This window comes from Microchirus variegatus (genome assembly GCF_963457635.1).
Source record: "Microchirus variegatus genome assembly, chromosome: 6".
NCBI classification, from domain to species: Eukaryota; Metazoa; Chordata; class Actinopteri; order Pleuronectiformes; family Soleidae; genus Microchirus; species Microchirus variegatus.
The window spans coordinates 6733549-6746350 of record NC_139807.1 but is presented as its reverse complement, the minus strand read 5'-3'; the positions used below and the strand labels follow the sequence as shown (position 1 = coordinate 6746350).

The following is a 12802-nucleotide window of genomic DNA, read 5'->3' as shown; positions in this document are numbered from 1 at the left end:
GTTTAACATATTCAGTTTGCACCATCTTTCAAAGCCAGTAACTTAGAAATTGACTGATTGTTTTAAGTCACATACTTTTTCAAGCCTCCCCTACGGCAAATCAATATCTTCCTAAAAAAATCCTAAATATGACTCGGAGTAATTATCATGGCAATATCACCATCCTGTAAAATTTTATAGACTTAACAAATTATTAATAAACTGCTAACGATATTGACCGACTTTTTCTGTGTTTTTTTATGATGTTCATTTTACTGTAAATGTGGAAGCATTTATGAGAGCAGCACTTCAGTCCAAGACAAATGTTCCCACGGGGGCAATAAAGTATATCATATATTATTGTAAACGTCTGGCGTACGGCAACCTTTTAAAACATTACTTAAAATGCTTTGTTCTTATTATTCCACTGTCGGTAATCAGAACAAGTTGAAAGCTTGATATTGCTGAGAATGCTTTTTTTCTGTATTAAATTCAAACAAACTAAGCTGAGATACGAGTTTTGAATAACATAACATTCTGTTAGCACCGTGTAATTTCAGTACAAAGGATGGGCATCTCTAGCAATACTGCTATTCAAATATTTGATGGTATTATTGGTCAAATATTAAAAACTCTGGCGCATGAGAACTAGTGAAACCAATGCAGGGTTCATGACCGGTTCAGGTAAAAGGGAGCAGTTAATGAGATGCATTCAAAGACCATGGTAAATTGCATTAATTCTGAGCTGAGAGGAGCAGCTTCAAGATGCATTCAGGAAATCTCTGACCTCTGCAAACACACAAAGTCCACTAACTGCCGTGGCCACCTTAACATAGTAGATACACCACAAATTGGATCGTTTAAAATTATTTGCTTTTGTAAATGGCAACTTTTAAATGTATTATAACAAGCCACAGTAACTGATCAACATTTTTTTATAATCAAGTGAATAATCAAATAATTGTCAATCCCCATTATGTACACAGACTTAAAGTCAATGTTGGCCTTTCGTAGTGTGACCAAGTCCTGATGAAATCAAATCAGAATTCTGTGGGGAAAACAACAAAACAGAGACCAATGTCCCACTATATATCAGTTTACATATTGTGCCAGAAAAAAAAACTAATATTACAACTATTGGAAATAGGATTGTTATTAATATTCTCATATATTCTTCCAAAGTGAAATCTAGCAAAGGTTTTGGCCACTCAAAACTAAATGACAATGATGGCTCACTCACTGCTGTTACAACTTGTCTCCATGCCACTTTGAAGTTGCCGGTGTGTATATCTGCTTTGTACAGATATACTTTGAATCTGCTTTTTTAAACTCCTTAATCTTTTCTTAGAGTGAACAATGTAACCCAGGTGCCAACTGCTCAGTCAATCACCATGAAAAACATCAGCGTGAGTGAGCGGTAGCAAGAACAGCCGACTCAGCAGCTGTGATTTCCTAATGGTGAATTTATTACGCTGTGTTTTAATACTCTGCGGTCACCTAATACCCTGGACCAGAGCAGAGACCATTCACATTTCTCAGATATAAATCGCTTAGGTCTCGACATCTAATATTGACTTGTCTGGCTGTGGTGGGTTACGATGATTGATGACACAAACAAAGTTGGGCTACAATACCAGCAGTCTGTTGCTGTGGAGTGAGTAGGACTGAGCTGACGTTATCATGACCAGGCTGAGAAAGGACACCGTTTATATAACCTGCAAAATCCAGTGCACCCAACAGTTTAAGGGGTATATACAGTCCTGTAAATGTGTATATGAGAAATCAGTGTGCTGTTATTGCTCTAACCTCCAGAGCATGTCTTCCACTAGAGGGAACACACATAGACAAATACACACATTTGAGAGATGTGTGTAAATGGAGGCGAGGGATCGCAGATTGCGCCCACACAGGAGAAAAAATTACTTCAGGAAATCAGGGGAAATTATTGTTGTAACAAGGCGCTGGGGATTTGAAGAACGAGAAGAAGGCTGAACGATAAAGCCAGATTTACACACTGGGTGGACAAAAGTGAGCACAGGAAAAGAGAAGCGGTCAGAGCATTGGTTGAAACAATCAAGAGGGCAACAGGGAGAATAATATGTTCCAGCTGAAGATGAAATATCAACATGGAGACATGTCACAGCATGAGAGGACAGAGTCGAGCAACACGTAACAGTCCAACTTATGTATTTTGCTACAGCAGCCAATTAGCCCAAGTACCAGGTAAACGCATCTCTATCTCTGAACTGAACAGTGAATAACACTGGGCAGCTGGTTTGTACATTGACCTATTTCTTCAGAGGTTCATACTGCTCACATGCCATCATCATTGTTACCAATTAAATCTATAGGATGACCTCTTAACCTCCTACCTCCATCTGTACATGTCTTCAACACAAAAATGCAACAGACATGTGCCATACTCGCTTCTTCAAGCCAATCATGAGCTGATACCATATGCTTGTGTAGTCTCACTTCCTCCTATAGTCCAAAGATGTGCTCATAGTGGTTAGGTTGAAACTGAATATATGTGAGTGTGAGTTCTGGCGAGACTGGCAACCTTTCTCAGGGTGTAACCCACCTATGTACCACACCCATTGTCAGATTCCACCTTTCCCCTCGACTTACAACAGGTTAGGAGGTAATGTAGATCATTAAATTAGAGGTGGTTTGCGTGCAGTGTCAGGTTATTGCACAAATAGATTATTTTCAATGGAGACATGCGTGCACAAAGAGATGAACACATTTCTGTTGTGATGCAACTGTGCCTGTGGTCCATCACAACAGAAAAAACAAGGTTTGTTTTTTTCTCCACACGTTTCAACCAGAAAAGCTTGGGTAATCTATTGTCTTGGTTTTGAGTTAAATGCATTAATTAATTCAGTGTGGTTGCAGAAACTTCGCCTCTGCCTTCTTCAATGTAGTTTTTAAAGGGTTTTGGATTAGTGTATTTGTCAACCTTTCATTATAGCTTTAATGTCTAGAGTGAAGTGGCAGCACTTATCCACTGATCTTTCATTCTCTTATCCTTTTCACTCTTACTGAGAGTGAACACATGTCATGTGACAACTTTTCACTTTGCACCTGTTATCAATAATGGCCACAATCAAAGGCATAATCAATGTTAGCAGATAGATGTGCTGGGGACAATAGTTCACCAAAGGAGACTCACAGCACAGCAGTATGTTTTTCTTCTTTTGATGTTTCCTGACCTATATTCTTGGAGACCCTCTTTGCCCTTTGCATTTACAGCTTCCTTCTCAACCGCATATGATTGAATATTTTCCTATACAAGCGCAGGATCAGGTCAGACAAGGACCAGCATGTTTTCTCAATCAGGACCTTTCTTTCTTTCTTTTTTTTATGGTCACATAAACATGAAGCAAGAATAGGACAGCATGCTCTTGTGACATGGTTTCATAACAACAGCAACACAACAACAAATAATGTAATAACAAACTGAGGCCATGTGCGTCTGAATGAACAAGAATTCCCAAACAACTACAGGAAATAAGAGAGCAGAAAATGCACTTAAAGGGGTAGTTCAGGGTTTTTTTTTTAACTATGGTTGTACACACAGCACCTGTCATCACCTGGAATGAGCCTAAGATATGGATGCTCGATCTCACTGAAAACAGAGCTGGCAGCAAGGACACCAGGAAAAAGATTTTTGCCTTTTAAAGGCTAATATAATTTGCACCTGCTTAAGTTGACAATATATTTTTTCTCACCATTAAATAGCCTTTCCTGACTGGACAATTAAGTTTATTGTTTGTTTTGTAAATCAGTGAACTCTTCTACACCGAAGATCGCAGAGAAAATCAGTGATGTACAACAATACGCAATAGTAAAAGTTGTTGATCCATTTCTGCCTTCAACTAGTTTAAAAGTGTTATTTTGTGCCTTTGGTCTTTAAAATGTGTAATTTAGCCTTGTATAAGTCATATAAACTTCCAAATGAGGCAGCAGTAGCCCCTGTGAGCCAAAAATGCGGATTTTCACTATGAATATTAGTGGGTGCAGATTTTGTAGGATGTTATATGTCTGAGATCTCTTCCCCCCACTGGCAGGGTGAGCATCCATATCGAAGGCAGATCCCCAACAACTACAGTGTACTGATGGTGCACACAGCAAAGTCTAAGCCTGCAGTACTGTGTCCCATCAGAAAACCACTTCCTTCTGCCACTGTGATCATGCGTCTACTATATTTCCCTTTGCCCTACTGCCCCCGATAAAAGTGAACACTGCGCAGCTCTGTTCTGTGCACGTGAGTTGGGAAGCTAGTGATGAGTTTCCTCTTAAATGTCACTGACGGAAAGCAGACTGGACTCTGGAGTTAGTTTGTGTTTATAAGAAACGTGACCATGTGGAAATCATTAGATGTGGGCTGATTCAGCACAGTAGCATATTTGTGTGTTTGCACGTGAGTGTGTGGAGTGTTGTCGGCCACCTCCAGGTTCAGCAAGTCAAACACTAGACCAGAAGGGGACATAAATACAGGTTTCGAAGAATGAAGTCTTTCTTAATGTAAAAAAAGGGCTATAGTGTTTTTAAGATTTAACAAATTCTGTGTGGACATATATAGTGAAACTACCACTTACAGTGTATGCACAACATACACTATAAGCGGTCCCTGGGTTAAAAAAAAAACCCAGAGGGAGATGACCATTGGCACAAAACTATGATGCTGTGTATAATGGTGCAATTTGGCAGCTATTGTTGTAGAGAAATAGAGATTTTTTGCAAATTTCACAGCAACTTAAATAGATAAAGAGTCGCATTTCATCAATGTCTTTATAATTTACCACTTTGGTACACCTGTTCAATGGTTTCAAAAATCTAATCTGCCAATCACATGGCAGCAACTCACAGCATGTAGACATGGTCTAGATTTAAGTGACTTTGATCATGGCATGGTTGTTGATGCCAAATGGGGTGACCTGAGTATTTCTGAAACTGCTGATCTAATGTGGTTTTCACCTGAACAATCTCTGGGCTTCACATAGTATGGTCTAAAAAGGGAAAACAGACAGTTTGAGATGATAGAAAGGCAACTGTAACTCAAATAAACCTCCAAGACCTAAAATACCTCATCTAGCACTTTATTAGGTACACATAATACCTAATGTGGTGGCCAGTGAGTGTATAAGCACATTTCACTATGAAAAATTGTTGATTTGAAACAGTCGTGCATTCACTTGAGAAAAAGAATTATTGCACTTAATGGAAGACAGGAACACAGGACTGCAGACCAGGGTACTATAAGAGTCTGAGATCATTACACACCTGAAATAACCTGACAAAAATGCGAAGCTGTCAGGTTTCAGATAAACCCTGACTCAGTGACAGCCAAGTATTTTCAAACTGTAATTCATCATTTTTTTTGAATAATACCTCAATTTGACAATAAAAGCACCTGAAAAACCCATTAAAGGAGTTATGCAAATTGACTGTGTCATAGGCAATATACCTTCCTGTAGCACAGGAACTGGATCTAGATACTGACTGCGATTCAAAAACACCACCAAGAGACATTTAGAACATTCTACAAATGTTTTATATAGCTTAATAAGTCATAGTTGTTAGGTATGGGGACCTACAGTATTGCAGTGTTAAATGACACTCTACCAGTGGGGCTGCACAGGACACCTGGCTGTGAATCCAGCACTGCTGAACACATTAGCCAGTTAATGGGGTACTTAAAAAGAAAAGGAGAGAGGAGGTGGAGAGTGGTGGAGGGAGAGCCAAAGTCAAAAGGGCATCATGGGGGCAGATGGAGGGGCTGAGTGTAAGAGTTTAGCAAGTTGATGAGGGAAATGGAGCAAAATGAGGAAAGGGGGGTAGACAAAGGGGGAAGGAGGGAAAGAGTGAGAGGGGTGAACCTCCTGAAAGGCATAAATAGGCAAAAGAGGACTTGGAGCCTCGCAGTCAGTCTTCCAGACGGCCACGTGCACCGCTCTCCTCTCCCCTTCTCCTCACCTCAAGCCCTCCTCTCCACTCATCTGCTGCATCCCATCTTTCATCTGGAACCCTGAGCAAAATCAGTGAGTAGTTTCTGCACCACACCAACAACTGTGTGACAGCACTGTATTACAGAAGGCTACCACTGCATGTTACAGTGGAGCCTTGTGCAATTTTACTCCATCTCAGTAAAAAAGACATTTGAAGAGCTATGACAAGGAAGTGTGGATACAACAAAGTTGGGATTATTATGCTTAATAATATAAAATAATTAGTGGGGCTGTAAAATGCAAACATGCTGACAGATCTTTAACACATCTGGATCTACTTGTTAATGTGTTAATATGTCAATAGCAATAGTGCTCATTTTTACGTACAAGATGATTAAGAAATTGCTATTCAATGCCTATAATTAGCATTTGACTTGATGTGCATGTTGTCCATGTATCCCATGTCCACATAAAAATGATACGTGTCCCTCAGGGAAATATTGCACAACAGGGAAGTTTATTATTCAGGGAGACAAATCCAAATCATCCAGCTCCCTCTCTAGAGAATTGGAGTACAAGACAGTGAGGATGATGTAATGAGGAATCCAGTGTTTGGAAATTCAGCTGGCAGCGCATTATGCTGTGAAGTAATATCTTCAGAGAATAATCTAAGACAGGAACATACAGCTCACTGAGCTGCAGCAGCAAAATGTTGAATTCAATTAAATGTCAGATCCCTCCCTGTTTAACTCGAGTTTACAAGACAAAACAGTGGAAAATAAACAGTGGAAAGGATGCAAGTTCCAGCTGACTCACATGTCCCACTGGTTAAAGTCAACAGTGATGGTGTAGGCACACACTTCGGCCCTTTTTCCTAGCTCTTTTTTCTAGTTTCTAGATCCGACAGGAAAAGGAAAGACAAAATAAATGACAACTACCTCTAAATCAGACAAGTGCAAAGCTGTTAAGTGCACTGACAGAAAGGTAGATTGTTAAAACAGTGTCCTAAATCATGTCTGATCAGTGTTAACAGTATGAATAATGAGGACATATCTTCTGCAGGTCCTTCATCTTCCCCTACAATGGACCCCATTTGGAACATCCTCTCCATCTCTAAGGCGCTCTTCCATCTGATCATCATGATGCTAACCCTGGGTCAAGGTGCTCACTCAATGCCTGTTCCTACTGATGTCCCCATGTGCACATCTTCAGAAACTGCCCAGTACAGTATAACGTTTACAGGAAAGTGGACCCCAGCAGCTTTCCCTAAGCAGTATCCAGTCTACCGTCCCCCTGCACAGTGGTCAACTCTTATTGGTAAGTGGAACAGCTGTTTGCACAGATGCCAGAAATTACAGTCATCATTTTTTGATTAACAAAGAGCTAATGCAGAAAGGATAATATTAGGCTTTCATGCATTGAAGGCCATCTTTTCATCTATGCACAAGACATTAGGAAAACACTATATAGTACAAAATGACCTTCAGCAAAAAAGCAGTACATAAACTGAATAATGCAGACCAAGCCCTTACGCAACCTGACCTCTGATCCATTTTCTTTTCTTCTGTTCTTAGGGTTAACTCACAGCACTGACTATCACATGTGGCAGCGTAATGACTTTGCCAGCAATGGAGTGAGGGAGTTTGCGGAGAAAGGCGAGGCCTGGACGCTCATGAAGGAAGTTGAGGCGGCCGGCGAACGGATCCAGAGTGTTTATGGGATCCTGTCGGCTCCCGCTATTGTGGGAGGAACGGGCCAGATGAACACTGAGTTCGAGGTCTCCGCCAGGCACTCCTATGTAAGCCACTCAACACCTGGATTCCTTCAGTCTGGCTCAGATTAAGTATATTATGCCTTTTGCTGCTTGGTTAATACACAAAGCAAGGCAGTCTTGGATGGAGTAATGTCTTAAAATTGTTACCAATCATTCCTTCCTTCCTCCCTGTGTTTGAGTAGTAAATAATCTTAAGTAAAAATAGTTTTACTTCCAAATAATGTTTTAAATTCTTGACTGGAGTAAAACGTTACGACCAGAAGTAAGGATATCCAAAACTATTAAAATCAAATAATAAAAGTAATAAATAATACTGCAAAATTATGCAAAGTTCAGAGACTTTCACCCAGTCGTGACAAATAAATTAAATATAATTTTCCATTATCTTTCCCAAACATTTCTTTCTTCTCTCTCTCTCTCTATGTATCCTCCATGTCTCACTTCCTCCATCTGCAGCTTTCGTTTATCGTTCGTCTTGTTCCAAGCCCGGACTGGTTTGTGGGTGTGGACAGTGTGAACCTGTGTATCGGTGACCACTGGAGGGAGAGTGTGTCTCTGGAGCTTTACCCATATGATGCAGGAACTGACAGTGGGTTCACCTTCTCCTCTCCAAACTTTGAAACGATCCCTCAGGACAGAATCATGCAGGTGGGTGAACCCGAGCCAAAATTCCCTGAATTTAAATCCAAAGAAACCTCAACAGTTTTGCTATGACGTTTACCAAAACATCTCCACGTACCATCAACTATTACTCATCACCCATTTTCTCCTCCCTAGATAACCTCCTCCTTCCCTAGCCACCCTGCCAACTCCTTTTACTACCCCCGCTTGAAACGCCTCCCGCCAATCGCCAAGGTAACGCTGACCAAGATAAAGAAGACCAACCAGATCATCAGCCTGCCTGTGGTGCCCACCGAATCCAACCAACTGCCAACAGGAAACGAGATTGAAGAAGCGCTCATAAGTAAGACCACACACCTATTGATAGAAGGGCGTTGCATTATAATAGCAAAATAAAATAGAAACAACAGATCGCAGCCAGCAAGTAATGGTACATGATAATGGATAAACAGTACGTGAATAAGCATTCTGATTGGCACATGCCACATAAATCACAAGTATTAAAGTACCCAAAGCGTTTTTGGCCACTAGTATTGCTAAAGAGCAAAATCTTCATGGGTCCCCGTTGGGTTTTTATTGTGCAGGTGCATTGCAAACACGGTTATGAACATGAAAACACAACACTGGTTTCATACTATTCCACTTAAGAGTCGAAGGCAATGGTGTAAAACGTTTTTTCAAGGCATCAACAAAGGGTGGAACAAACATACACTATGTGCATTAATAGTGGACCATTACAAACATTGTATGTTTTTTTTAGATGTACGTTTGAGCAGTTTTGATTTGAAATTCCAAGTCTGCATACTGCATATCCAAGTCCAAGACGAGACTTTCAAAGTGGTTTAGAGATGTAGACTGGTCTACAAGCACTACAACACTAGTAGAATGAAATGTAGATAAGATCAATAGTTAAACATTCCTTCCCTCAGCAGTGTCAATCCATCCTATTTACACTGCTTTAAGAATAATATACATGCTTAAATTAAACATGTACTGTATTTGCTTTACACGCAGACAGAAGGGTTTAACACAATACAGGGAGCTTTTGACTTCTGCTGACTCGGATATTAAAGCATTTGCAAACAATTACAGGCCACACACACGCACACATAACCTCAATTACTTTCAACCAGAAACCTGAGGAGCCAAGCGAGTGCAGGGCATCCGAAAACGCCAGGGGCACATCTGGCATCCAGTGGAAAAGTCGAAAGACTAGAGAGAGATGTAGTGAACGATCATTTTAAGAAAACCATGTAGAAATGATGTATAGCAGCATTTAAGTTGGGAGCAAAAACTGTGATGCGGACACGCATGTTTTCACAAGACCTGGATTTATATGGGCTGAAGCAAGATTTACATAATGATGATTTCCAGACTGTTAGATTTTAAGACTCCCTGATGCATAGACTAGGAAAAACTGTAAAACAGCAACTGAAAGAACAAACACAGGACAGCTTGAAAAAACTAATCAGCAAAGCCAACAATGAAGTACTTAAATAACCTGTCTATGTGTTTTCTACTCTCTATCGTGACATATAATCACAATTTAACACATACAATCTCAATAAATGACTTGACCAGGAGAACATTCAGAAGAAGAAAGGTAAAGGAACCGATAGTGTGTCAGCCTGGCGGTAGAGCTGACAGTGCACAAATCAGATTAAGTTTTTAGACTAGTGACTGTAAAGGTTTGACTCAGCATCACAGACTACAAATCCGTTTCCCTGACAACCCATCAACAAACAACAACGATGGGCCAAAAATCTGTTGGGGTTTCCTACCCTGCTCCCAATACTCCATCCTATCCCTCCGACTGTTTATCTTTCCCTCAATCTCTTTTATGCCCTCCTTTCCCAGGGTTGGAAAACAATTATACACTGCAGCTTATGAATCACCTGCTCTAGATTGTATCTTGTGAAACACAGCACCGATGTAAAATAAGAAACATCAGCAGTGCTCCTTACAGCATCTTATCAATTTTTTCTTCCCTTTGGCCCTAAATAGACACACAAGATGAAGGGAGATGACAGACTCGATGTGAATGCTTCATCACTCTGTCCATCTGTCCGTCCATGCAGTTTCCGCACCACCTCCCATCATTCTGCTTTTCTACTCTTTAACCCACAACGAAGCCTGTGATACATATTAGCTGTACACAACAACATTGGCTGAGTCAGGTTCACAAAGTTGGAGAAAAGGTCACTGAGGGAAGGAAGGAAGGAAGAAAATTTAAACATACAGAGGAGGTCATAAATAATGGACACATCAACACAGGGCCAATTCATGTACATTTTTTTGACCATGCATTGGTATTAATTCGACAGTGTAATCCCAAGTTGCAAAGCTGCAATTCATGGTGACTTGCACTTGTGCGTAATGGCCCCAGTGGTGCTAACAGGAAACATTGAGAAGTCGTGAAATATGCCAGGTGAAGAACAATGGTGTAAAGGTGTTGGTCCAGCTCTTTGCACACTCACACATGTTGAGTGTTATGTAACAGGTGATTACCATACTTACATACTGACAGGTGGGTGTTCTGTACACTAACCACAAGCACTAACCTGATTCCAGCTGATTCCAATTTATCAGAAGCTGTGGAAAGACTTGGTGAAATCACACAGAGTGGAGTGTGTTCAGTTTACATTTTATGGATTGTAATGCTTGGATTTCTTCATATGCGTGAATATCTGGAATTAATAACAATGCCTGGTGATAATTTAATGTGGATTGCTGCATTGGAACTGTGTTTAAGTGATGAATACTTGTTTCCCTCATTGTGATTCCAACAGAGCAGCCACTGCCAAGGATTTAAAATCAGAAGCTATGGTCTCTACAAAAGGCTGAACACGAGCCATTTACTGGAACTCCCTTTCATTATTGTATTCACTTTGTTTTTTAAAAGAAAGACAAATGTGTTTAAGAGCAGCTACTTTCCTGATTTTGATCTTTGTACTTACATGTCACTAAAAAGTCTAAAGAAAGAGGAAACACTATAGTGACCATTTCTCTCTCTCTCTCTCTGCAGATACACCTCTGGATTGTGAGGTGTCAATGTGGTCGCCCTGGGGCTTGTGTAAGGGCAAGTGTGGAGACTCAGGTGTGCAGCACCGCACACGCTACATCCTCCTGCACCCTGCCAACAATGGAGCAGCCTGCCCCCTGCTGGAGGTAGAGCGGAATTGCTTCCCCGACAACTGCTTATGACTAGGCCAGGAAAGGAAGGAGAAGAAGAAGAGGAAGGAGAGGACAGAGAAGAAAGAGAGGAAAGCAAGGAAAGCAAGGAAAGGGAGGAAGGGACGAAGGCGGAGAAATAACAGTAAAAGTTCTGCAGTTTATTTCCATGCGACATAAGTGTCCCTCCCTGAGTTCTTTCCTCCATGGCCATGCACACTTTCTGTAGAAATGACAGAATGCACAGACTGACTGCCTAACTGTTAAATTAGTTAGAGTTAACAGCCTACAGATTTGTACTCACAAAGCCATTTTTTGGCAAATGATCAAAACTCACTGGCAATAGAGAAACGGTGTTTTAAAGAAAGCCACTACAAATAAAATATGAATTTCACATAATAAGCTGGGTGTTTTCTGCTGATCACAGAAAACGGAAAACGGTTTCCCTCCCAGCAGTTTCGATCTATCGGATTTGAAAACAAATCCACATAAACAACACTAAAGATCCAAAATCCCAACATCCATGAAATACTACATTGGCTCCTGCACAGGGGAACACAAATGAGTCAGACTAGAAATGTGTGCGGACAAGAAAAGCACAATGTTTACAAAGCCATTGCGGTTATTTTCCTGAGAACAAAGAATATATTTATTGACAGGATAATGTACAGTATATCGAATCGGATTTGTATTCCTTTGTTATTGAGATTGTAGTTAAATGCAGAAAATACGTTTTTTGTAAGAAAAATTTAAAATACTAAAATGTACAAAAACAATGTATGTTTTCTGTATGGTCAATAAAGTCCAAATGTATCTTGAGAAAATGTCTTGCTTCTATGTAATGGGGAAAAAATAATAGTTTGAGTATATTTGCAGGTTTGTGTCAAACATAAAATTGATTTCCATGATATGAATTGATATCCCTCTTTACTGCCTCTGCTCAGTGCAGAGTATGACCTTTAAATCTCAATCACACATTTGGGCTTACTTTCATTGAGCTCCCAAGGTGATATTACAAACCCTGAAGCTGCAGGATCAAATTGACAAGAGAGAGAAGCAATTTTAACGCAATGACCCGAGTTCAGGCACCAGTGTTGGCCACGGTGTGTCCTGATGAAGTGTTGCTCATAAAACAGTCGCTCACCAAATATTTAAAAACAGTTCAACAAATGTTGATTTAGATCACCAAGTCTTAGAGCGATCACTTCGTGCTGTAATGGCCAAGTGCTGCACATCCCACTCTGAGGCTTCAGAGTCAAATTTAATGGACAGAACAGAACCCAGTTACATGAAATGTGACCTCTCT

General features: G+C 40.4%; 1 protein-coding gene across 1 annotated transcript; it reads left to right on the top strand.

Annotated features, from left to right (window-relative positions):
* Nucleotides 1–5918: 5918 nt before the first annotated feature.
* spon2b (spondin 2b, extracellular matrix protein) lies at nt 5919–12305 on the top strand. The gene is made up of 6 exons (XM_083890624.1): nt 5919–6023; nt 6993–7247; nt 7505–7728; nt 8161–8352; nt 8482–8668; nt 11351–12305. Exons 2-6 carry the CDS (start codon nt 7013–7015, stop codon nt 11527–11529), a joined length of 1017 nt encoding a protein of 338 aa, XP_083746750.1. The 5' UTR covers nt 5919–6023; nt 6993–7012; the 3' UTR covers nt 11530–12305.
* The last annotated feature ends 497 nt before the right edge of the window (nt 12306–12802 follow it).

What these genes read in the sequence shown, in the direction of transcription:
- spon2b (XM_083890624.1), top strand. Translation starts at nt 7,013, where the DNA reads ATGGACCCCATTTGGAACATCCTCTCCATCTCTAAGGCGCTCTTCCAT. An exon ending in ACAGTGGTCAACTCTTATTG is followed by an intron (nt 7,248 to 7,504) that starts GTAAGTGGAACA and finishes TTCTGTTCTTAG; the next exon opens with GGTTAACTCACAGCACTGAC. An exon ending in TCTCCGCCAGGCACTCCTAT is followed by an intron (nt 7,729 to 8,160) that starts GTAAGCCACTCA and finishes CTCCATCTGCAG; the next exon opens with CTTTCGTTTATCGTTCGTCT.